The sequence below is a fragment of the Anopheles gambiae genome, chromosome 3, assembly GCF_943734735.2.
Source record: "Anopheles gambiae chromosome 3, idAnoGambNW_F1_1, whole genome shotgun sequence".
Taxonomy (NCBI): Eukaryota; Metazoa; Arthropoda; class Insecta; order Diptera; family Culicidae; genus Anopheles; species Anopheles gambiae.
In genome coordinates, this window is record NC_064602.1 from 924,730 (window position 1) to 950,934 (window position 26,205).

Below are 26,205 nucleotides of genomic sequence, written 5' to 3' on the forward strand. Positions count from 1 at the left end.
ATCGTGAATCTTGAGGACAGATTTTAAATAACATATGTATGTAGTTCATTCACTGTTTCAAAAGCTACGCCTTGGCAGTTATTTTTCCGGTAAAATGTCAAAAATACATTCATCAAGGTCATCATGAAAAAACACTTTAAAAAATCAAAGTTTCCGTTACACATTTGAGCAGTGTTTTGGTTTCATTTTAAATAAAAAATACTTTATTTTCCCCCTTTTTCATGTTTCCACACTTTCTGCTATGCCTGTGAGAGTGTGTATGTGTGAAAGTGTATGTGTGTATTGCCGTTCTGGTTTTAGTTTTCGCCTGTCCAATAGTTGCGTAGAGAGCTTAGACGTAGACCTCTCCACAGCAGATCAGGGTGTTCGGGCGCATCCCGAAGCTTTCTTGTTTAACTAATAACCTTCCTATATATGATTTTGTTTTAAATTGTATAATAGTTTAATATTAATGATAATCATATTACAGTGAAATGTATAATTATCATAAATATATTCGTTTGTTTCTTGTTGTTGATGCTGCATCTGCTGCTGTTTAGTGTGTTGAATGTTAGTTGGCTTTGCAATGTTGTTCTGTTCCGTTACGGGAAGAAAATGTTCTAATCGACTCCCCTTGTCGGAAGGCTAAATAAGCAACCAGCTCGCAATAGATGAAATTAGATTCCACGGTATATTCATGTTATTCGTACGCTTTTCCTCTTCCTCTTTGGATGACAAGAGTTTGGTTATTTTAAATCGCAAGAATCCGTTTGATCACCGTTTTAGTACCATCGTCATTCATATTCAACTTCTAGGTTTGGTTTGGGTTAGTAATTGTCGTTAATTTCAGTTAGAGCCGAAGGTTTTGTCCATAAAACTGAATCACGGTAACACGGCAGCATCGGAAATTAATGAAACATGGGTAAAGCTTTTTAAATTGTGACCCGCATATGGGATGGGGCATTTCGACGGGTTAAATTTTTGGTTTTGCGTTGTTTGATTGTTGAAACGGAAAACAGAGAAGAAGAGGGGCGTTTAAATGCATCTGTTTGCTAGTTACAGTTCTCTTCTCATGATCAACTAAACACACACGATCGCTCTATATGTTGACTCATCATCTGGCGCAGTAGCACACTATGTATCTATGAAACAGCATTAAATAATTAACGTTCGAGTAGCTATCGGCACTCTTGCTTGGTTACACTGGTGTATCATACAAACTTCCGGCAGCGTTGTTGCCGTACTGCTCTAACAGACAACTTGGCCGGGCCAATGGCTGGGCGAAAAGTATCACATTTTTACATGAATGCACTCTTGCACACAATCTTTCCATCCCATGGGGGTTGCATTTGTCTCTAACACACTTGCTGGAGCCTCTCAGCTCGGGAGCATAGTAAAACGGTTTTGCTAATAATTTTCTTCCTACGGGGAGCAGTGTCTAGCACGTATAAAGTGGTAATGAAACGCACTGAACCAAAACATCAAACCAAACGAACAGTTTGAAAACTATTCACAACTAGCAAAGCGAAACGAAGAGTTTAAATGAGTGGAAATCAAGAACTCGATTACAGTTAGTCTGCTACCTTAGGTGTAGCTAGTGTTCTCTTAACTTAAAAATGTTTACTCCTCGCTCATCAGTGCAATCCTATGTTTCCTTATTTATTTTCTATGTGTTCTCTTTTTTATTTCAAATTTACAGGAATCTCATCACTACCACCTTTATGCAGTTCTGTTATCAATAATACCATCGTTATTAATTACTTTAACTATTTGCTCCGTTCGGTTGCATGTGTAGAATAATTATGTTGCGTTCGGTTTTTGCGGCAAAAGATTAAACTGTAGCTCTGTAGAGGGCTTGCCATTGCAATCCCACATCAGCAATTGCAGTTTGCAATGGTTGTGTTGCAGCTTCGTTTTAATTCCAACGTTTTAACGTACTTGTTTTCTCTTAACTAACGATCCGATGGTTCGCGGTGTCATCTAGGCTTTTCAAATTTGTTTTATTGGGTAATTTCATTTTCTTGTGTTTAATATATTGTTTTCACGTCCTTGCAACATAGTCGCACATTCGCTGGTTTGTTTTTGCGATTGTTTTTCGTTTATATAGTTATTTCCTTTTTTTCTAACTAAGTTAATAGATCTTATATTTATCAAACTGTTTTAACGTCCTCGCTTTCGTTTGTCATTAGTTTAGTTGAATCGTCAATTATCGTTAGAGAGCAATGTATGCAATGGTATGAGAAAGAAACACTAAACGAAACAGAAGGCAGGAATCATTTTTGAAATGTGGTAATACTTTGTTGAGCAAATCAAACAGTTCAATACAGGGTTTCCCGCGATTTATTGGTCAGTTCCCATGATTTTTTGGTGCGTTCCCACGATTTTTTGTTCGTATCCCATAGATTTTTGGTTCGTTCCCATAATTTATTGGTATTTTCCGATTGGATGTCAATACATTTGGACCAAGAAATTCTGGGAAACGACCAAAAAATCGTGGAAACGCACCAAAAAAATATGGGAACCCACCAAAAATTGATGGGAACCAACCAATAAATCGTGGGAAACCCTATATGAATCTGCACAACAAAACTTATGGAGAAAATCTCTTTGAATTGTTTTGATCAATTTTTCCAACTCATTGGCGACCAATGATTTGTTCGGCAGAGTTCTCTATGCCCTTATGTACACAGTTCATTTTTCAGTCATTTTGTTTGGAATGGAAAATAGGTGAATGCTTACCTGCTTACTTCGCTTTGATTTGTTTCTGTCTGGTGAATTACATTATCGTTTGGTCTTTGCTTCAATATTTTCTTTTCATTTACCTCTAGTTTTACTTTGCTTTTATGTAAAGAAGAACGAGTTTTCTTGTTGTATGTTTTTGTTTTATTTCTTACTCATGTGTTTTATGTTATTCAATAACCGCTCTGCTTCCAACTCCCAACGATTGCTCCGAAATTGGCTTCCTAAAACATGATAGTCATTTCTATTCGCTCCGAATTTGTTTTTGCCTCGTCTCGCTTGCTATGGAAAATTGCATTGCTTTGGACTTTGGATCTTCATTTACTTTTCCGTTTTTTTTATACTAACGCTCCTCTGTCTGACCCTGTGTAGAGAACGAAATGAAATTTCCGGCACGGGTGTTTCGCACGCGGCACGCGTTTTGTTTCGTTAGAGTTTGAAGAGTATGATTACTTATGAACAATAGGAAATGGAAGGGGGAGAGTAAATAGTATAATTAGAAAGCGTTGGAAAGGAAAAAAGATTTATCTTAGTGTGAGTTGATTAGGGTGTGGTGGCAAACTGGCCATGGTTTGCAGGGACCGCTACATTGGCAGCCAAAAAATGTTCGTCCCGCTTATACTGTTCCCACTGGTTTTTATTTGGATAGTTTCTTAAATACCGCTTCACTTACATAGCGCATAGTTTGGAGGTGTTGTTTGTATGGGAGTATGGAAAGGAACAATTGATGTTGAATGATAGATGTTATGAACATGGGGAAATACGTTCCACTGCAAGGGTAAGCAAAAGTAACAAGTTATTGGAAATCTGTTAGGCTCACTAGAAGGACTCACAGTGTAGAAATAGCGGATGGATTGGTTCAGATGTTGACAGAATACATTCCTTTGGCTGATTAACTTGGGAGAGTGAGTTCACGAAAAGGAAATCGACGTTATGGGTGAGAGATGAAGAAGAATGTGATTTGTCCTGTAAATGACTCATTTTCAAAGCGGAAATAGATGTGTATGTGTGTGTGTGAGTGGGTATGGTTTCTATTTCAACACACGATAATACTTGTAGCAGCACACCTACCTATCCCCACTATCAAAAAGCACTGAACGTTTACAGAAGCGTTACGACAGCGTGCTGGCAATTTGCTATCTGCTGTCCTTCGTTCAGCAAGTCGGTAAGCTGAGCTGAGCTAACCTTAACTTTCGTTTGTTTAGAGTCGATCTGTTTAATTTATATATTACTATGTTCACTTCTTCGCTCGGTCTCCCTCTTGCTCATCAAATATTACCTAAACCTAGTGCTACGCCTTGTGGAGTCTGGTTTGCTTTTCCCTATGCTTGCGTCTATATGTATTTATATTTATATGTATAGGGCTTTTCTATAGTTTCTTCCTCCTTTTGCTTTACCTATATACATAGAATCCAACAGTTCTGCGAAATTAACAAACAGACGCCTCTGGCATTCTTGTGGTCGTGTAGGTCGTGTGTGGTTGAGTGTGTATGCTACCAGCTTGCTACATCGTTCGTCTGTCCAAAGTACATTGTCTACTTTCAGAGGAAAACAGAGTGTCTTTTGTTGCAGTACTAGCACTCAGTTTACTCCATTGAAGTTCTTCAACAATAATCTAACAGTTGCACCATGATCCAAGTACTGCGCCGTGCTGTCTCTATAAGTGTGGATGGCTGGATTTCAGCAACGCTCATAGTCAAGTACACATAATTGACTATTTTAAATAAGTCTTCGGTAGTAGGTGTCAATAGCTATTCCGTATCATACACAAGTTCGTTGCTGTTTCAGTTTCAGTTGTGTATACCGGGGCCATTGGCGCTGGTGGTTCGGGAGGTGAAAGAAAGAGTGGACAGGCAAGGAGCAGCAAGGATTGCATCCTTTTGCTGCGCTTATCCTATTGGAGGCTGGAGACGCTTTTCCAACAAAATACACCGAACATCATCGGAAGTTTCCAAAAGCGTCATACAAACGCCACATCCAGCGCGGTATCGATTGGCAGTCCGGTGTTTTCGTTCTTTGCGATCCTTAGTGGTAAATATTAAACCTACAAGTCTTGCAACACTGTTGCTGGTAACGGTGCAGTCTGCAAAGGCCCATGCTTTCTACATTTTTACAGTACCTCGACAAGTCTTTACACTCCGAAACTGGAAAGAGAACGGAATTCAGTGTTAATAAAGTCGTGCTGGAGGAGCTCGATCGTAGGTCGGAGGTGTACTCACGATTCGAAATACATGGTGGTCCTTTGCAAACTTTCATGACCGCTGGTCGGGGCAGCTCACGACACGCGTTGCCTGCCGGCTTTTTCGTGCCGTACCATACGCACTGTAGTATCCTGTACTTGATGCCCTGTCCTTCGCAGGCCGCATTACACTGCCGAATGAGAATGAGTAGCAGAAAAAAAAGAAATTAATACTTTCCGGGCTTTCTATGTTGTCGAAATACAGTTACGAGACAAAACCTACATCTGACCATGGCTCGACACGCCAAACACCTTTGCACAGTTCGTTGTAGCACTCCTGCTTGGTGACGGGCTTCTCCTGGTCCTCGCACACCTTCTCGTCGCTACGCTCGCCATCGAACTGACAGTACACGTCACGCCGCTGGAGCGCCGTGTGCCACGAGAAGCACTTGGACTGCTGACAGCCGCTCCAATCCGCTGTCACCCAGCGCGGACAGTCGATGTTGCCACATTTGTCGACCGTTTCCGGCACCGGCAGGCCAGCGTCCTCGCAGAAGCTGTTGTCGACGGTGCGGCTGGAATTGCTCATCCGTAGCATGCAGTGGGCCGATCGGAGCTGAAGTTTAATCGAAAGTTAATGCCACGCACTGTCAGACGGAAGGCAGCGTGTCTCATCGTACCTTGTACCCTCCCCCATTGGCACCGCATGTCTGTGAGCACTCGGACCAGGGCGTTGTCATCCACTCGAACTCGTAGCCCTCCGTTGCCTGTCCGTCGTGGATCATTGGCTCGTCCACGGATTCACTGGTGTGGCGCGATTTCAGCAGCTGATACACGTTCATGGGCCTCGGTGGCTCCTCGTCCTCCACATCCCCTCTACCGATCGACCCATCGAACGGATCGTAGCCGCGCTCGGCAAGATACTGCTGTCCGTAGTTCTTACTGTTGCTGAATGTCTGAAATGGCCAAAGAAGCTATCATAGGAAAAGAAGCAAACGGACAAGAAAGCGAGATGGAGAGAAAATTAGTACGAACGCTGGGGAAAATTGTTATTGATTAGGACAAGAGCGTACGAAAAGGTGACTTAAAGTAGTGATGCCGGGAAAAAATCGACCGGCATTGAGAGGTGATTTGTTTGGTGAGTTTTGTTGCAAAAATCAAAAGGTGCTTGGTGAAAGTATGCACTATACACAGAGAACGAGAGAGAGAGAGAGATATTGTGGGCGATTGGCTGTACACTTATACCCTTTCATCACAGTGCATATGGGGTTGTGTTAGGCACGGGAGTTTGGAGCAATATGATATGAGTGATGTGAAAATTGTCCTCCATTTATCAAAAACAACACTGCTTTTCCAGGAAATGAGAGCGAGATGAAAAATAAATACAGTTAGGCTGAGGAAAATTACCTATTTGTGTCCATGTGTGTATGCGTTAGGGTTACGGGAAGGAGGAAAGGATTGATACGGGTAGTGGTGACGGTTGGTAGGAAAAGAAGAAGGGAGAAAAATTCAAAGTATAATATCGGGTTTGTGCTTTACTATGATACGTTTGATCAACAACATGTCCTAATTGGGTGATTGCAATACGGTGTAATAAAATAAAACACAACAACATACAACACAGACACAAACGAACGCTTCATGCTTATAGTACGGAGAGGTATGGATGAAGCTTTCCCGCAACATCAAATATTTCCCCCCACAGCAATCGAACTGTGGCACGAATTACGAACCTCTGGGCGAGCGAATTTCGGAAACAAACACAAAAACATATTTAAAAAAATCCTCACAGCACCACCACTCACCCACTCGACTTTACTTGTACCAATGCCCATCGCTTAAACTGGCTCCAAAACGAAACGATAATTAATTAAAGTAATTAGTGTTTCTCGCGGGTGTTTCGTTCATTTTTTTTTGTTTTTGGTTCATTCTTCTTCCTTGCCGCCGCCGTCCTGTGGACAGCATAAATCGTGTTTACCAACCAGCGAGCACAGCGTGGTGAGATATTTGGCAGCGCAGAACCTGTTGTGCAGTGGTGGTGTATGTTTTTTTAAATAATCGTTTCACGTTTTCACTCTCCTCTTTCTCTGGTCTGGCGGTCGAACAACTTCAACCGCTTAATCGCAAACCCGGTGAAATGTTGATCAAGGACATTTGTGTGGTTGATGTTCCCCCAAAACCAAGTGACTGCACGGAGAAACAGCAACACGAACGACACTGCGGTCGCTCGGGAGTGGAAAGGAAGCGTGACGCAACACGCTTTTTTTTGCTGCCCAAAACCCACCATAAAGTGGGTGTTGTTTGGTTTAACAAAACCACGATGGCAACATAATTGAAAAAAAAAACGCTCTTGAGTCTTGCAGGACGTATTTCAGGCAGAGTTTGATTTTTCCACCCCCATTCTCAACGACAGCTGTTTGACGTCGAACGTAATATGGCGATCGAAAAACAATTATCCCAGCAGAAAAAAACCGAGTGACTGAACGTTGGCTACATGAGATAGGGTGTGGGTGAATTGAATTCACTGTTTTTTGTTTGCCATTCCATTGAATTGCTATGAGTGTGAAGGCATAAAAACCAAGCTAGATAAAAGTAGTTTTAGTAATCCCGGCGGATTGTTTAAATCTCGGATTTGATTTCCCCATCGGGCAGCGAACGCGGACACTAGGAAGGGTGATAAAAGGCCATTGACAGTGATAAACGCACCCATTAGCTTTGCCACTGTCAAACCGTACGAGCGATTAGTGACAATGCGATCGACTGATCTTGTCCGCCCGATAGTGCGGCCGGATGTTGAGCGGCAGTGTTTTTGTTTATTTGTGAAAACTGCGTACTGCATATTATCGTTTATGGCGGGTTTCAGTCCTTTTTTATGGGCCGGAGGCTCTCCCCGGCCTCTTCCTCCCCTATAATACGGGGCCATAAAGAGGGGAGGACCAGCACTTCCATCTCCCACAAACACATATGCGAAACCGGGGTACGGTCATTATGGATTTTCGGTTGAATATTATACCCAGCCCCACACCTCGCCACACACGGCCGAGATTAAAGGGGGATAATTATGTTCCGTAATAATTTATTTACGAATGAAAAATACCGGATTGACACATTCCATTCGTATGAATGCTTTTAATTAAACCGGCACCGCAAATCGTTGCAATCGTCGCTGTCGCCTCCACGCCTGGTTTGCCCCATTCGGGTCTGCGGTTCGTGGAGGGCTCTTTCGAATGGCGTGTGAAATGTTTGCCGCTGGCTGAACTGCCCGCTGGGTGATTATGAATGCTTGTGTTATTTTTACCTGATTTATATGTTTGCTGATTGAATTTTTTGTTGTTGCTGTTGTGCCACACTTGCATATTTGCGAACGGTGCGAAAAGGATTATGGCTAAATGTGATGCCAAAAATTTGGAGCTTTCCAAATGAAAACATAAACGCATTTTATTTATAGGCAAACACATTCATGATAAATATCTGCTTATGAGCTGGTTTCATGCGAGGAAAAAATGTAGCACATGTAATATTGCACATGGGCCCTTTCGCAATGCAAGACATATTAATAATGCAAATGTTAATGGAAACGATGTTAATGGAAAGGGATGGATGTCCTTGTGGGATCCTTTTACCGCGGGAAACCCTTCAACGCATTCCTAGAATCGGAAGGTTTCATGTGATTTGTGATGGATGAAACCTTTGCCCACGTCATCAAGGGACCAGATCCCTGTGTGGTGTTTCAGATACGAGACAGCAGAACGAGTGGCTCGTTGGAGGATTGATAGAGAACAGTAGCGAAGAAAAACAGATGGACTAATCATTTACAGAACAAAAGCATTGCGTTGTACTTGAAGAGATGCAAACAGACAGCAAAGAGCCAAACCTCAAAGGATATGAAATATCTTTACAAGTACAGAGATACGCTTTTAGGGATGCATTCTTGGAGGCTATTTACAGTGTAGAGTACATCGGCTTTGGGTGGTGTAAGCAGCAAGGGAAAGAAATAATTTTGCTCCTATAGCATGGTGAAACAAATCATAAGACACAACATTGAACACAATCATGCAGACGTAAACAGAAACATAAACCGTGCAAAGAAAACCGTGCAAAAAAAGACAAACACAAAGCAAAACCATGCAACGACAACCTGCGTGCTGTGCAGGCGTGAACTGAGGGGTGCTAATATTTCGTTTACAAACTCTGCACCACAAAAGGTGGGACAAATGTATCCCTCCCCTCTTCCGGTGTAGCTTCGGTGAAAGTTTTGGTAAAACTCCTCATCTCACCTGTAGGCCGGCCAGTAGGTGCTGGAAGTGGGGCAATGGTAACGTACGGGTGCCGGAACTGGCCGCGGCCGACGCGTCCGACGCTACCGTACTGCCCGACACAGTCATTTGCGAGTGTGACCGCAGGGGTTCCTTTTTCGGGTGTGACGTGACAGGGGAATGATTATTCATTTGTTTGATTCAGTGACGGAGAAGTTCAGTTAAAGAGTTGATATTAGCGTTGTGATAGAGAGAAGAGAGAGAGAGACAGATCGGCGGGTTAATATAGCTTACAAAGGAGGATATAGTGGGGAGCGTATGTTTAATGTATTACTAGCAGAAAGCTTACTCCATACGGTTCGCAGCAGATTGGTTTGGTTTTCAGTAAGCATCCTTTACCTCCACTTTCTGGTTGAAGTAGTAGAAATATTTCAAAGAGAACGTCACTTACCTCATCGTCCGATCCATCGCCGTGCTCAGTTAGAAGCGTGTCCTGCTGTTGTCGTTGTCGATTTCTCCCCCGATTGCGATCTCGATTTTTCCTCCCACTGAGAATTGAGATAAAGTCAATGAATGTAAGGTTTGGCTGCTCGGGAGCATCTCTCTTACCTCTTCTCTTCCTCATTCCCATTGGCCATTGCGTACGAGTTAGCCAGCAGTGCATTCGGATCCGCTCCCCGGTGTCGATCGTGATCTTCGTTCGGCTGATTTTCGCCGCCCGGTTTCGCCTTGACGGCCAGCTTCAGATCCGCATGGCTCAGCCCAGCATGGCACGTGTAGATGCCAGCCTCGCGGAACGTTACGTCCAGTATGCGCAGTGCGCCCTTTTTCGACATTTTGATCTTCTTCGTCTTCAGCAACGGTTGCTGATCTTTCGTCCAGCGGATCTTGGTGCGATTGAATCGCTTCACCGGGCACTTGATCTTAACCTGCGTTCCGTAGAAGACGGTCGCCGCACCGCCAATCTTTAGCGTAATCTTGTTCTTCTTGGGGTCGTGCTGAATGAAGGTAGAGTTGGTGCCCGCAATCGGTGGTCGCTGATCTTCCGGTGCACAGGCCTTGGTGTTGCAGGGTTTCTTGTCCGGCGGCTTGCTGCTCGGACACATCGATGCCGGTCGCTCTACCTTGTGCTCCTGGGCCATGATCTGTTTGCACTCGACGCGTCGCTCCTTGAAACCTCCGCCACAAGATCTGAAGTTGAGTTCAGTATCGATTACTTCATTGTTCATGAAGATGTGTTACTGCAGGTACTTACTTTGAACATTTGCTCCACTCGGACACTTCCCACCGGACGGGACAGTCGATGATGTTGCAGTACTGTCGGTCCGGTTGTGGTTTCGTCGTGCACATACTGTTCGGTACAATCATTGTGTTTTCTCCTCCCCTTGTCACCTCGTGGATGCACGTCACCTCGCGCGTCTGTATTCCAAAGCCGCACGACTTGGAGCACGGTGTAAACTCGGAATAGTTCCACCGCGGAGGACACGGGATGTCGTTACAGGTGCGAATGCGCGCTTCCGGTTTCGTCTCGGGCGAACAGAGAAACGGAGACACAATCTTGTTCGTATCATCTCGCACGCAGTTGATTATCAACTCCTCTACACCGCCGAGACAGGACGCGCTGCAACTGGTGTAGCCTTCCTCTCGCCAGGAGTACGTCTTGCCCGGCACGGACACGTGTACCTTAATGTTTTCCAAACTCTGCCGATTTCCATCTCTGTACGTGCAAAGAGAGAGAGGAGAAAAGCATAAAATATTACCATGCAGGAAATTAACTAAATTAAAACCACCCAAACCCAACTGAGGAAACAAAAAAAGGCAAGAAATAATGTACGAAATAATGATTGGCTTTCTGTACTTGAGATAGGTATCCTCGAAATTGTGCGAGTACGAGCACGGCTCCATGACGCAACGTTCCACCTCGTCCAGCGGTTTGTAGGCGTGACAGAGCGAATCGTTTAGCACCGCGACGCGCTTGGAAAATTCGAGGAAAATCTTGCACCGGAACGGCTTCCGGCGGATCCCTTCGCCGCACGTCACACTGCACGGTGACCATTCGGTGTCCTGAATGAAGCTGCAAGTCCGCAAGCAAAGATACGTACGAAAAGCATTGTGAGAGGGAATGAGAGGAGGAGAGATTGGAGAAGTAGACAGGAATAGAGAGAAAGAGAGAGAAAGAGAAAAAGAGAAGCGATAAGAGAAATATATGAATATTATAGACGAAGAACGAATTTTTGAAGGTAAAGAAGAAAGGAGCAGAACATACATCATTACATAGAGATAGAGAAAATGTAAGTTAACGAATTGAAATGAAATGTAATTACATGAATCAAATATTAGACAACAAAGAACATTGGAAAAACACCTAATTGAACGTTAATGGATAATGTAATGGATAATAAATGTGTTAATGGCGTAGGAAACGGAAGTAGATTAATGATTTAACACGCACTTTAATGTCACACAAAAACTCAACCTGTTGTTAGAGCGAGTGTCGCTTTAATTGAATGAAAATACGTTGCTCTTGTGCTGCTACCAATGCCCAGTTTATAGAATGTCGTCATTTCCATTTTCAATGCGTACATATTTGCACGTCAAACAAACGGGCGAAATAAAGAATCTTTTGGGGCGTGTTCAGCGCAGGAGATTTGGTCGCACAAACACTTCAAAACAATCACAAATTTTCGTGTTTCTAGCTCTGGTGCCAGAAAAATCCACACAATCAAATAGCACGGAACAGCAAACACCGGAGAGCAAAACCACCCGGGCCCCTCCCCCCCACACGGTACACCGGCATTATTGTGCAAAACGCTATGATTGATGTCGGAAGCCGTGTGCAATTGCAACGTGCCGGACGGTACGGCGTACTGGCATGGGAAAAACAAAAGCATCAATCAGTGATGCGAGCGACCGGGGCACGGAATTCTACGCCTCGGGAGGTGTTCTCATCTGACACCAGTAAGCGTGGAACGGCGATAAAAAAAGGTAGAAAAAACAGAACGGTGAGCGAAAAGCTCTGGCAAGAAATGAAAGGCAAAAGTCGAACGTCGAGCTAAGGGAGCACATATGCAATGGCATGCTGCGAAGGAATGACGCGATGATGGTTCGAGGAATTTTCCGCGCGAACGGAATGTCTTTGACGGATCGGAGGAGAGTCCGTTGCCGGGTTAGTCGAACCGTTGCGCGACCGGCTTGAGTGCAGCTTGTGTCATGGCCGGCTAGTCGTGCGGCTGGCACCATTCGATGGTATCCATTTTTCATCCGCAGGTTTGATCGTTTCGTTTCTGCAAAGCTTTCTTGTTGGTTTTTTGTATGTTTGGTGAAGTTTTTCCTCGATCCAATTGCGTCGTATTGCAATCGGAATGACTTGATTCTGCTCAAGGGAAACGGTTTTCCTTTTGCGTTTTGGTAAACGTCACCCGTTCCGGAGCCCACGGAAGCTTCTTCCTAATGATGCTGCTGCACATGCCGTTGATGATGATGGAGGTGATGATGATGAGACATACGCTTTCTGGAGTATGATTGCAAAGTGACTTGTGGCTTGGGAACAAGCAAGATTTTTTTTCTGGCCCCCTATTTGGCTTATTTTTTACGCAAAAAAATAATATTTTCATGCACCACACTGTGAAGGGTTGGAAAATTGTTCGCTGGATGACTTCACTTGTGAAAGACGACGTGGTGGAACGGCACCCAGGGTTTGTCGATTCAACCTGAGTGATCTCCTACTTTGAGGGCAGAAGACGAATGCAATGATGCCGTTAACCTGGGCGCTACTTAGCACTTAGATTCATCGAAATCGGTGCGATATTCGTACAGGATAAGGATGCGATGAGCATGATTTGCCAGATGCATTCGTGAGCGCTCTGGCACGTCTGGTGAGAAATTGATTTTTCAATGACAGATGGAGTGAATGAGAAGGGTGAAAAAAGGTAAAGGATGCTCTTTCGCTTTTGCGAACGTTTCGTCAACTCATGCCCGGCCAATTGAACGAAAGTGCTGAGAAACAACGGTGTAATGCTGCCATGAAATTATGGTGCAATTGTTTGATGACGTTTGATAGGGCATGCGGCGTTTGTTATCGATCGAGCATGATGGAATTGCATGATTACACTCGTTAGACTGATGACTTTATTGTTTGAAATAGAGATTAGTGAAGCAAAAACAGAGCAAGTATTGTTAGACGAATTCATGCTGGCTGTTGTCTGTTTTAAAAAGCAAAAACTAAAATGTGGAGACGCCTGGTGCTGTACAGATGGGAGTGAAATAATGATCTTTTTTTAGCAGCCAATGTAATGCTGGAGCCTCAAAAACACATGCAAACCGTTTAATATTTCCACACGAAACTCAATCCGTTCGCAACAAACTGTACATGCACATTCGCACCCGTGCAGCACCCGTGGATGCAAATTACAGCCCAACGATACTTACGTGGCTTCACTGGGCACCCGCTGGGAAACAATTTTCTCCGCCTTCGGTAACCGATCCTGCCGCAGCGGTTGTGCATAGTACGGTTGATCGTTGTACGTCATCAGCGTCGGATCGCGCTCGTGATGCATCGCGGCCTTCTCCTTCATCATGGCGGAAATGCTGGCCCGCTCTGCCTCACTCTCGACGCCCATCGTAAGCCCATCGAAGTCGGATGCTGACGAGGGCGGTACAGCGATGATGCCAGCATTTGATGAGCCCGAAACCGTTGTACCAGTGTTGGCACCGCCGCTCAGTCCCGACGAAACCGAACCCGCATTACAGATGATGCCCGTGGTGCACGGTTGCCCCGTGACTGGTTTCGCTCCCGGATCGCACTGGGCACTGTAATGGCCGTTCGTGTCCATACACTCAACGCTGCGCACCTGAATACCGCTGCCACAGGAAACGGAGCACTATAGGGGGGAGAGAAAGAGAGAGAGAGAGAGAGTGGTCCAATCATTAGGAAATTGTTCGGGTGGTTGGTTTTGTCTTGGCGAGTGGTTAAATTTCCTCTCGATTGGACTAATTAGGACGTTGCGGGCACGCAATGTAATTTACGTGGGCTTGCTGGCTGAGAGTGGAAGGTAGGATCGTAGCAAGTGTGTTGTAAAATCACAAAACATGATCAAATAAAGCGAAATCACTTTAGGGCTCAGGAAGAAGGTCGTGGTTGCATGTGTACTGGCGGTCCATCTTTATTTTCATCGTTTGTTGTAGCTTATTGGCGACATAAATGGTCGTCGTATGTAGACTGGACCTTGATAGTGAGAGAGTTTTGAGAGGAAAAAAATCTCCAACAACACGCTTACCTAATAAATCAATAAATCTACTTAAACTTACTCACACACACATGCTCATTTATCGAAGGCTTTGAGGCGGATCGACTTCTGGTTCGGCTCGACTTCCACAGCTCGCATGTCCTAACCAGCAATATCGAAGCAATACCATCAGCTTCAACAGCACCAAATATAAAAGAATAAAATGGCCAAACAAACAAACGCACCACTTGGAGGGGCTGCGCCGTACGGGAGGAGGAGGATTTTTGAGTAGGACGAAATGCGAAGCGACCAAGCGAAAAGCTGAAAGCAATAAGCAATGCGCCCAATCGACCAGAGGACACACGTGTGAGGCTATTGTTCTTACAAATTCAGCGATAAGGCAGCGAGTCCTATTTCCGCCGGCAATACCCCACCACCTCTACCGCTACCCTTCTCCCACAAACACGTAGGCTGTGGCAATAAATTCACAGAGTCGGCAAATTTAAATAGAGCCATAAAGACGGCCATTTTACGACTGTTGTTACCATAAGCACCCACTCGATCATATTCGGGTCGATGTGTCCATTCGTTTTGGGGCGACCGTTTCTTGATCTTTCTCCCTGGTGAGCGCGTTTTCCGGCGGAGCTGCTGTATGGGCGTAAATGATTTGCTGCTGCTGGTGCTGGTGCTGTAGCAACGCGACACATACACAGACAAGCGCGCCATCATTCAGTGCAGTATATTGTTGGCAAGGAGTCGAACATGAGCTGTGTGTAGTTAGACTTTTGGATAAATCGAACGTCGAATGTCCGGAGGGGTGGTACGCACAGCGAGCAAGTGGTGAGAGGATACTGTCCAAACATACCGCGCATGGGATCATATGAGCACGTTTGGGAAAAGGGAACATATTTCCCGCAGCACGTGTACAGTGGGTGAGTGGGTGTGGTACAGGAGGAGCCGAGTTTGTGCAGATGATTTGTGTTGTTGGTTGTGGTGTTTTCCGTGCTAATGTGTTGAGATACTGTACTGGGACGGGATATTAATGTTATGGGTTAGTGTCTTCCGCCACGGAAGGCTAGTTTATTGTATTGCTGAAGAAGTTCCCAAGAAGTTATTGAGCCAAAAGTTGTTGCAGCGATTGGTGAGAATGTTCATAAGCAAACGTGTAACAATGTCGCAAAGATTTGCGATGGATTCAACTGCGTTTATGCTGGAAATCTGTTGTAAGGAACTTGTAACGTGTATTACAAGCATATTGAGAAAAGCTCAGGCTGTGTTTGACAGGAAACGCTTTCGATTTTGAATTTTCGTCTTTGGTTTTCAGCAGGTGGTAAACAATGCATTGGACGGATGTGTGAACAACCATTCCTGGAATGTCGGCACCAAATGGCAGCTGCAATAAGTAACATTCAAACTGGACAGGAAATATTTTATTCTGAGAATGTTCCAATTTTCTGACTCACTCCGAACCCTACTCCCCTCGACATTTCAGCGCAGTGGGAACAATAACGCCACTGCTAATTACAGCACACTTCAATGGATCGTTCCCATTATTGATGGGTTTGTCGTTTGTGTTGTACGGACATTAAGCATGCCATTATACTACCAGCTGCATATCATCATCATAAAGCGAGCCATCGAATGGTGGCCAACACTTCCCGCAGCTGCATTGCCGGCCGGTTGGTGAAGCCAACTTTTGCCCCATAAAACATTCTTCAGTAAAACAATTTCCCTATTGCGAAGTGCGACACGACTTGGCGCAGACCCACACGTCCCGCCACCGCCCCATCCCCATACAGCATCATCAGTACCGAAGCAATGGTGAATGATAAATTTGGACCGCGATTGGAATGGCGGCGACGACGGCGGCCGAATGAATGCAAGCGGTTGGCAACTCGGCAGAGAATGTGCATTCGTCGTGGCTGGGAGATGGATTGCCGGAGCGTCTGGCCACCGAAAAATGGCGTTGCCAATCGTAACGCGCTCAGTGGAGCCGACGATTTATGGCTAATTACTGGAAGGATGGTGTGGTGTTTTATGGTGGCTGGCTTCGTCGATGGATGCGTCGCTGGTGCATTTGTTACACCGCAGGCAATAAAATGTATATAGCCCTCACTGTACCGGGCGCGAGCAGAGAGTTGTTATATGAGCAGTCCAGGAAGTGTTCTGCCTGCAAACAGACATACACACTGATGCATTTGTTTTACATGCAGTAATGAAAAAGGAAGTCTTCCTTCCGGAACCGACAGGACCGACCAGGGTTTTACTGTGCAGTTGTCCTGGTTTTGAGGCATAGCAACTCACGTGGCAAGGGTTTTTAAAATGATAAACTTACTCATTACCGCAGTACTGTGCAAGTGTTCCCCAACACAAAAATGGGACAACGCCCAAATGCGTCCAATAAATATGTCTAACTGTGAAGAACGACACTTACCCCACTCCATTCGCCGACGACCCACTTGGGACATTCTTGGACGTTGCAGGGTTCCTGATTTTTCGGCCTCACTCCACGGCAAGCCTCGTCCGGTACCTTGTTCTTGGCGCCATTGCTTTCCTCCGCACAGACCACCACCCGTTCGCGGATGCCACCGCCGCACGGTTTCGAGCACGATCGCCAGTCGTCCGTCACCCATCTGGCGGAAGATAGACCATTAAATTGACATTAAAGATTAACCAAAAAAGGAGGAAAAGACATAATAAGTCGCAGTTTTGGCTTTACTCACTTCGGTGGGCAGAGATGGGTATTGCACTGGACGACGGTGGGCTCCGGTCGGGAAGAAGCGTTGCAGAGTGACTCCTCCACGTCCACGCCGGTCACGCGGTTCCGGCAGGTCGGCATGGCCATCTTGTAACCTGCGAATGGGCGAAGTACAAGCAGCGTTTAAGTATTGATTATTACAAGGAAATGTAAATTGTCGCCTTTTCCAAAGGTTGATGAATTGATGTAAATATAATTAAATGATATTTTCCCCGGTATCGAGAACTCTATCGCCTTCCCCACTGAGAGCCTTCAATTTGCATCTGCTTCAAAGGATTTGTCATTACTCGGTCGTCATTTCACGTTCTTCAAAGGAAAACGGTGTCCACAACCCAGCCATAGTGTGTGTGGGATGGGATAAAAGGATGATATTTTGGTTTTAATTTCCGTTGTACGCCTTTGATGCTGTGCCCGTGCCGGTGCGATTTGAAGTGATTGAATTTCTTGCGCAAACACCGTTTCGGTGATATTTTTAGTCTAATACCTTAAGCTCTTTTTCCTCAATCCTTCGTTTTTACGGTTGGGCCTGGTGGAAAGCATTTCTGGTTTGAGTTGGTTGTTGTCTTTGTATGTGTGACAAAATTCTTTTATTTGGTACCCGGAGTGTGGGTGTCCGGATCAAAGCTTTTGCTTCAATGACGACAACGCGAGTGCTTTAAGCGAGACCAGTAACTCACAAACGCATCGATAGACAGAGAGAGAGAAAAGGCTCAAGATGGGTTCCAGGAAAAAATGTCATCAATCGAATAGATCATTATTTTACTTGACAACGTAATCTCGGTATCGATATGGGACTGTTGGTAACCGGTGGCAAGAAGCGAGTGGGAAGAACCGTCTGTCAGATCGAATTCTATTGTCGTATTGTGGTGTGTTTGTGTGTGTGTGTGTGATAGGCAGTTTATGGCGTGTGGAGTTTCGATTCGATTCAGTTGAGAAACAGGCCGGACGAATGTGAAGGAACGATGAAGTTCTAGCGAAACAGATGATACTAAGACAGCTCTTGACGAACACTGTCATGCTTGGAGCCTTGAGCTGTGAAATCAAAATGAGCTCTCCCAGTGGTTCACGCTGTTCAAGCTATTGGGACGGGGTTTTGCAGGAAAAGCAGACCATTATTAGGAGAATCATACGGATATAATTATGTAGAGTTCCAGTGTAAAAGGTATTGTTTCTCGAAAATTACTGACATACGTGTAGCCTTCAAACGAAATCGTTCGAATCTATGCTTAACACTGAAAAGCACACGACTGGTACCAGCTTTCGATCAGATTCACATCTCTAATGAAGACATTTACTTCGACCGACGTCTGACATTGAAACCCCGCCGAGCTTACCAGGAAATAGAAACCCAAACGTATTAAATTCTCTTTTCTGTACCTTGGTTCCCCTTAGCCAAGGGCAGCCAGAATTCATTCCAGTCACATCGGCCACAAATAGAACAGTTCGAGCGATACTTACCACCTCCACAGGTTACGGAACACAGGGACATGGGTGCAATTTCCCACTGGTAGAGTGGCTGCGTACAGGACGTTCCATCGCCACCGCACACACCGCACACATCGATCTTCTTGGTCGAGCCAATCTTAAGGTCGCATCCAACGCGCTGAAAGTGAAACAAGCAAAAAGCATGTGGTGAATGTTTTGGTGGCGGGGTAGCAGCAAGAAAAGTGTCTTCTCCAACATCCGAACACAATCGCTGCTAGTCGAGCCCATCGAACGAGGAAATTATACGAAGAGGATGGTGTATTAAAACAAAACAAACCCCTGCCAGCAAAACACAGACCAGACAACAGCGCGCGTCTCGGTGAAGAGATGTCATCATTTTCTTCCCAGATGACGACCATCAATGGGAGGGCAAAGCAAAAGAGGCGATGAAAAATTCATGTCACCTAGGATAAATCAGGCACGTTGCTCTCGCCCATATCTTGTTCCCTGCATCGTAGTACCTGTGCGGCAAAGGTTGATGATTATTGAAGGAAACACTTAGTGCCGAAGCGGCATGCTCATCAGCTTCCGTACGACGAGCACACCAGTCAGTCGTCGGGATCGTGGGGATAGAAAATCGTAGCACCACCATCGCCATCGTAGTGCTCTAAATTGGCTTGAGCCGGCTTACGCCGTAGGTGACATTGGATTTTCTTGTTCACGGTGGTGTGTGCCGTTTACGTTTCGCGGGCGCTTTCGTGAAACCATCGACTTCTTCCGGGGCTTCCGGGCTACAACGCAGCTGCAGCGGAAGATGAACTTTTGAGTGACAGTGGTGATGCTTTTCGGTTGCATATTCTACTTCATCAGGCGCATGATGTAATCGGTGCATTACAGTGTGCGGTTTTCGTGAGAAAGGACGATGTTTGGGAGAGAAAGAGAGGGAGAGAGAGAGAGATTCTTAAGGGTGCATGGCAGGGGGGCATACATAGAAATCGACGTTTACCGACAGGGGCTTGGTAGCAATGGTAGCAACGGCGATGATGGTGAAGTTGAGCTAATGCTGCTAGGTCTGGGAAGTAAATTTGCATGTACCCAGGCGAGGGAGCATCAATCAATGCATATCAAAATCATGAATATTTGAACTTTTGCTTTTGGAACACTTTGTCTGCCCTACGGGGTTGGGAGGGGAAGTGAGTTGCAAGGGCATGAATGTAAGTGTGTTTGATGTGTTCATGCCTGACAACAGAAGTGCTCGTGTTGTTCGAATGGGAGGTTGAGTATGTTTTGATAAAGTATTTGTTATTTTTTCATCCATCGCTGCTTATGCCATAAATACATTCATGAACAAAGTCTACGGAGGATTTATATTTGTTCAATTTTGAAATTCATAGGTAACAATTCTCTGAATTATTATCATGTTAACATGATGCATGTAAAATGTAATAGAAAACAAACACAAAATCAATTAAAAAAACGCCTAGTGTCATTGCACTCGTCGCTTTGTATGAATTGCTTTTCATTATGAATAGTAAACAGCATACGGTGTGTATTTATAATTACAAATAGCTATCTACGTTCTAGTTGGGCAACACAATACCGATGAGGACCTTTGTTGTGATTCAAATTAAATCTGGATAGAACGGATGAGTTCAAATTATTGACTATAAGTAGATTTAGTCATCAACTAAGCTTATTCTGGTGAGGCCCTTACTTCAAAATTCTTTCAAAATTAAACTCTAGTTATATTTTTCATTTACACATGGAATTTTGCACGATGCTTGTGGTGTAGTTTTTCTCGAGAGCACATACAAAAGGAGAATTTTCTCCCTTTGGTTGAGGATGCTATTTACGATCCTTGTCATTTCCGGGAAAAAATTGCGTATTTTTGGCTCACCGCAAAACGCACACCAAACTGAGACACTTTCCAGCTCACATGTACGTATTCTTTTTTCAAAGATTTCCTTCACACCGCAAACACGCGGTCTAAAAATAGAGCAAAATGACAGCTCACGTTGGTAGGAATAAAAATCGTTATCTACACACATTGCTGTACATTCGAATGAATAACAAACTCGGATGCAGGTGCAGGTGTAGGTAAGGAAATGATTGGAATAATCGAAATCAATGCTTTAATTCAATTTCGGGAAAAACGGCCTTTATCGGGACTTGTTTGACCGTGGCGTTTCCGGTGTGCGTTGGCGTCATTGCATAAAAACGAATTCCGAGTAATGGAATGGCAATGGGACACAGGAAAGCCGATGATGAGCGTAGGCTCGATAGATGGCGGGAGACAGTGCAGGCGGTAGGGAAAACTTTGCTCCAAACAAAATGTGCGATTGGAACACCATTGAGCAAATGTTTGTTCGAGAGGTAATGCACTAAATGAAGTAGCTTTGCGACTGTAGCAGGGAGCAACATTTTCTTTAGCCTCGGTTGTGTGAGCACCATGCCCGAAGGAAACGCAGCCAGGGAAAGGAATAAATAAATTGCACTTTTCAAGGTGTTATACTTAGCCTTCCAGCAGATGCCGATCCCGGGTAGGTTTCCCGATTCCGTTACAGCAACTTTTCCGCGAAAGTTTTGCGTTTGCCACTTACACACCCGCCTCTTCCGGTCCGAGAAAAAAAACGGGATGGAAAATATCGCGAACACAACGCACTGGCGGGCGTTTGGGAAAAGCTTTTTCACTGCTCGATTTCACTCGACTAGCTGGAGGCGACTTGTGGCACGTTTGGTATTTGTTTTTCCACGCAATCTTTTGCAATAAAGCGGGGCGCGGAAGGGTTGAGAAAGGGAAGGCTTAGCAGGGGAGGAAAAGTTTTCCAGTAAATTACACCAAACAGCGTACCGGCGTAGCATCCGCGTCGGTTCGTAATCGTGCGTTTTTTCCTGGGAAACGTTTGTGCGTGCTTCTTACGATCGGAAAGGGTGATACTCTCTCTTTTTCGCTCCTTGTGTGCATGCGATTCAAGTGCGGCAGTCCCACACGCGGTTTTTTGCGGTTGCTTTTTTGACGGTTGAACCGGAACACCCGTCGCGTGGAAGGATTCGGGATGAAGCACGCAGCAAACGAGAGCTTGTCGATGCTTCGTCTCCGAAATGTGACGCCAAACTCTACAAATCGGTGCTTCTCGTGGGAGGAGTTGTTTTATTTGTCAAATAATGACTCGGCTGCTGGAGGGAAAGTTTTCCACTTTTGTCACACGCAACAGGGGCGGGCGTGACATCGTGACCGTGATTTGTCCCGTAAAATCTCTGGGAAGTGGAGTGTTCCTATGATTTAGGTTTTTCTTCTAAGGGAAGCGTGAAACTGGAAGTTGGTCAAGTGTTTAATTAAGTGTGATAGGAACGATTAATAGAGAAAGAGAGGGAGACGATAAAAAGGAAAAGTTCAATGTCACATGCGTTATATGTCTATAAATGAGCGGCTTCATAAAATAATGTGTGGAATCCTTTGATATACTTTATGTTTAAAAGCTTTTCTTTTCGTTACTCTTTATCCAATTTTCAAATTAAACATACAAGAAAAAAAATCAATGTTGATTCAGTATTTGTTAAAGGAAGCTTCTATGAAAAGGATTGCACTCGCCAACATCAACGTATCCAAAAAACCTCCCCGCCATCTAGATTGGTTTCAAATGAAGTGAGGAAAATTTTCGTATCAAATATTTACCAGCCAAGTTTTCCAATTTTCGCTGATAAACACACGCAGCAAACATGGTGTGCTCTAGAACACAAGAGAGCACGTGTAAAATGGCTCCAAAGAGAAAGAAAAAGCACGCATGAAAAACACACACACAAAATCATCCCCACCAGAGTAAGTTAAAAGTTTTTCTTTTTAAGCCAACTTTCACCCTGGCCAGGATGTACACCAATATTCAGGTACAAAAATAAACCACATCCTGTTGGGGAAGCAAACACGGTTGGCATTTGACGAGAGATTGGAGGTGGTTCAAGGCTACAGAGCGTGGAAGGGTTTAAGCATCTTTCGGTGTAATTACTAGATGGAAAAGGTCAACAAGAGGATACGCAGTGAGTGGGAACAGTTTAGTTATAGTTTATTATTATATGAAATTCATATTTTATTCTGAAAATGTTTCGATGTTTCGCTCTTGTTTGGATAAACAAATCAATGATGAACATGTTCGATCAACACACACACACGCGCTCAGCTGCTCAAGATATGCTTTATGCCGATCCAACAAAAGTTCCATTTAAAAACAAAATGAAAGCTTTATGACTATGCCTCATTCAAATGTATTTATGCTACATTTGTTTTCTAATTTTCTTCCCAACCCTTTTCAGCCACGGTAAGGACCAACGCACGCCAGCTACCAATCAGACCGCTCTCGGAAAGCGCAATTTTAATAGCACACAGGCTATGAGCTGTCGTGTCGCGGCTTTTCTGCCACCCGGTGGTGCCGTTTACGCAATTCCACTAATTTGTGCGTCATTAAAAAACCGAATACAAATTACCGTCTGCGGCTGGCACGACGCAGGAGAGAGAGAAAAAATGCCAACTCATTCCCTTCCCTCTCCCATGTACTCCTCGTACACAGCCTGAAGTTTCCTTTTAAATAATAGTTTTTGTATTAATAATTCATCGAGACGTTTTATTAGCTGTATAATGTTACGTAAGGACACGCCGTTATGAAGCTGTGGTATGTTCTGCATGCGTGTGTGAGAGTCCCTGTGTGTGGTATGTTCTCTGCTGTGGTTCTCGATAAAGCACAGCATGTAGAAAACAGACCACAAATGGAACAAAAACGGCCTCCCGTTCCCTCTCTCACAAGCCTGCCCGGGCCCCAGAAACGTCGGGCCTCGGTTTATTCATCGTCCTGTACAACTCCCCCCTCACCATGAATTCCACCCCGACCAGAATCGATCAATCATTGAGGGTTGCCATTTGTTTTGGACGCATATTCGATCAGGCAGCCCAATAACAATCATGTAATCATAGACCATGGGGCGACGGGTTTCCTTTCCCATTAAACCACATGCTTCCCAGTGCAGGAGCGGATTCGGATGGATTTTGTTTTAGCTTCGTCTCGCTTCCGCGTGCAAAATCTCCCAAGACCGATGCGTTGTGTCTAGCTGCCGTACCAACAAGGGAAAGGCTACTTGAAGGGTCTGGCGTACCACTTGATCCTGAAACTGATAATGGACAATCTGTTTTCACATCGGCCCCGACATCGGCTTAGGTCAGCAGCAGTGCCATGGGGCGGCCATAGGCTGTCATCTTCCGGTACGTTGTGTCGGGACATTGTCCGTACGGGGCTTTATGCGTTTGACCTTTTTTCCCTTGCACCGGCCCGGGGCATGTGGTCTAATCGTTTAATGATTCAATCTCCTTCCCAGCAATCGGCAGCATCGGCAGCGGAGTAGACACCAGCAGTAGCATCACGTTCCGGTGCTTTTAAGCGAACGGAATTAGGTACCTACAGTTGTCCAGAGGGAAGACCGGAGAGTTCTGACGGTACGTGTGTCTGGCGCTGTCTTGTTGGAGGTTTTCCGTCGGTATCATTTTTCTTCTCTGTGGTTCATAGCGACATGCGACGAAGACTAGAGAAGGGAACGTGTGTATGGACGCATGAGGTCAAATAGAAAAGACCATCATCATCTTAAAGCTTCTTATGTATGCATGTGGCTGTTTGTGTGTATGTGCTGCTGTAATCAAATCTATATTCAAATGAAGGCATGAGGCCACTTTTGTGCTTTTCGGTTCGGTTTTGGCGGCAGTTGTAAGGACGATAAGCGGCGCTGACGCTAGCACCATTGCTCATTTCGACAAAATTGATGATAATATTGATAGAGCAGAACATCCTTACAAAGCATGAACCACACCTTGGTTGGGGTGTTTAATACGCCAAAGCGTACGCTGCTTTCAATGCTCCAAAAACTTCAACCAAAGATTCGCCGTGTATTTCCACGAGACTCGCCCTTTGCTAGAACTATTTGCGCCCGGGAGCGTAATAAATTATTGCCAAATTTAATTTCACCCCAATTATCATCCAATTTCGGCTGAGGCATTCGTGATGGTTTCGGGCTGGTTATGTCTTCCTGATGGCTTTTGCTACGCTTCTGGGGGGAAACAAACGGAAAGCTAGACAGTACAATGCTGCTTCAATTCGGGGCATCCGTTCACCTATCTTACGACGCAAAAGATAGCAAAGATTCCTGCACCCGATGAGAATAGTTCGGGTTGGGGTTTTTATGGAGAATCTTGGAGCTGGAGCGGGGGTAAAGTAGCTATTACGAAGCGTTTCATCTATTTCTGCTTTGGGAGGTTCGGGGCTCGAGGGCTCATCCCTTAGCGTTGATCTCATCAACGTATGGGTTTATCTACGCTTTAGCAAAATTATTATCACCTTGGTGAGCCAACCATGTTAGCGTGTGTATGTGTGAGTATGGGAAGGCTTGATTTTCCCTTTTGCTGTTCGGTGCTTGAGCTCAACCATTCGCTTGTAAAAGAGCGCACTAAATGCCCCCAGAAGGTTGCGTAGAGGATGCCCCGGGAGCAAACAGAATGGACCATTGCGCTTGTACTTTAGTAACAGAATCATCCTCTGAGCCAAGGAGCAAACGGGGAAGGCGGGGCAGAGTTTCGACCTTGGGTCAAATAAACTATGAAGAAAAGTGGTGTTTGTGTGCGTGGTCCAAGCATGTACTATCCTGTTTTCCATTTCCTTCAGGGCTATCCCTGCGTTTTGATGCTGCTTAACAGTCCAAGCGATTGACGATTTGTACCAGCTAAATAAGGGCTGTGGAGGGAGTGAAGATCTGCACCCAAAACCACAGTCTAATCCGTGTAGCAAAAGCTGGTGCAAAGAAGCGGATGCTCGTGATTGTAGCACACAGCGGGTGGTAGAGCAGTGAGCCACACAGGAAAAAGGTTCCATGTAGTGGGTGCCATTAAAAAAATAAAAAAAAATAAAGCGAAGCAAAACTCTTGTAACATATTCAGTGCCGTAAAGCTGCGTCCATATTTTATGGCCCTTGCTTATTTGCATCATACATTCTACCCCCGAAGAGCCACGCCGCTTCGAACGAGCATCGACAGAAACGGGTGGAAAAAGGCCAACTAAACGCGTCAAATGCATACGGCCGGCGTAGTTGGGCAAAGAGTTTTACATCGAGTTTTTGTGGTCTCTGCTCTGTTCCATATGCAAGCAGTCCGGTTTATGGATAGCGCAGTGATGAACATAGTCAAAGTAAGGGCCGGGAAAGAAAAACACGAAAAGAAGGTTTTGTTATTGCTTGACGGATGTTGTGGTTTTATTAAAAAGCAACTACACGCAACCGATTCTCGTGCGTTTATGGCGAGAGAAAGCTTTGCTGTTGGGATTGATGAAGCTTATCTGATTTCCCCCCCCCCCCCCCCCCCAAGAGCTTTTGTTCGTGTTTGTGCGATGGAAAGTATTTTAGCTGTCAGCATAAAACTCTTATTTTTCGATGGAATTTTTAAACGGTTTGTGCATAATTAGTGTTAAGGTAAAAAATGACCCTTTATACACAGAAATGTAAATGACACTAAGTAATTTCTCGAATCAATTAATTAATTGCCTATTTTTAGCTCGCTCTAGTGCCCGCCAGGCCCTTTATCTTCCGAGCTAGAGTCAATTAACGCCTTGCTACATTTCA

At 44.8% G+C, this 26,205-nt stretch overlaps 1 protein-coding gene across 9 annotated transcripts in view; it reads right to left on the reverse strand.

Annotated features, from left to right (window-relative positions):
- Positions 1 to 174: 174 nt before the first annotated feature.
- Positions 175 to 26,205, reverse strand: part of LOC1278170 (protein madd-4) — a 119,736-nt gene continuing 93,705 nt past the window's right edge. For 5 of the 9 annotated variants that reach the window (XM_061656285.1, XM_061656284.1, XM_061656283.1 and 2 more), the window contains exons 8-20: positions 18,595 to 18,739; positions 17,102 to 17,231; positions 16,813 to 17,011; positions 13,582 to 14,033; positions 11,012 to 11,227; positions 10,409 to 10,870; positions 9,763 to 10,344; positions 9,605 to 9,701; positions 9,175 to 9,306; positions 5,578 to 5,871; positions 5,181 to 5,513; positions 4,938 to 5,088; positions 175 to 4,862 (exon numbers count right to left, since the gene is read on the reverse strand). In XM_061656285.1, the coding sequence (XP_061512269.1) occupies positions 4,744 to 4,862; positions 4,938 to 5,088; positions 5,181 to 5,513; positions 5,578 to 5,871; positions 9,175 to 9,306; positions 9,605 to 9,701; positions 9,763 to 10,344; positions 10,409 to 10,870; positions 11,012 to 11,227; positions 13,582 to 14,033; positions 16,813 to 17,011; positions 17,102 to 17,231; positions 18,595 to 18,739 (3,312 nt within the window). In that variant the 3' untranslated portion in view covers positions 175 to 4,743. The remainder of the gene's footprint in view (positions 4,863 to 4,937; positions 5,089 to 5,180; positions 5,514 to 5,577; positions 5,872 to 9,174; positions 9,307 to 9,604; positions 9,702 to 9,762; positions 10,345 to 10,408; positions 10,871 to 11,011; positions 11,228 to 13,581; positions 14,034 to 16,812; positions 17,012 to 17,101; positions 17,232 to 18,594; positions 18,740 to 26,205) is intronic. The other 4 variants (XM_061656286.1, XM_061656289.1, XM_061656288.1 and 1 more) reach the window with 4 other exon arrangements.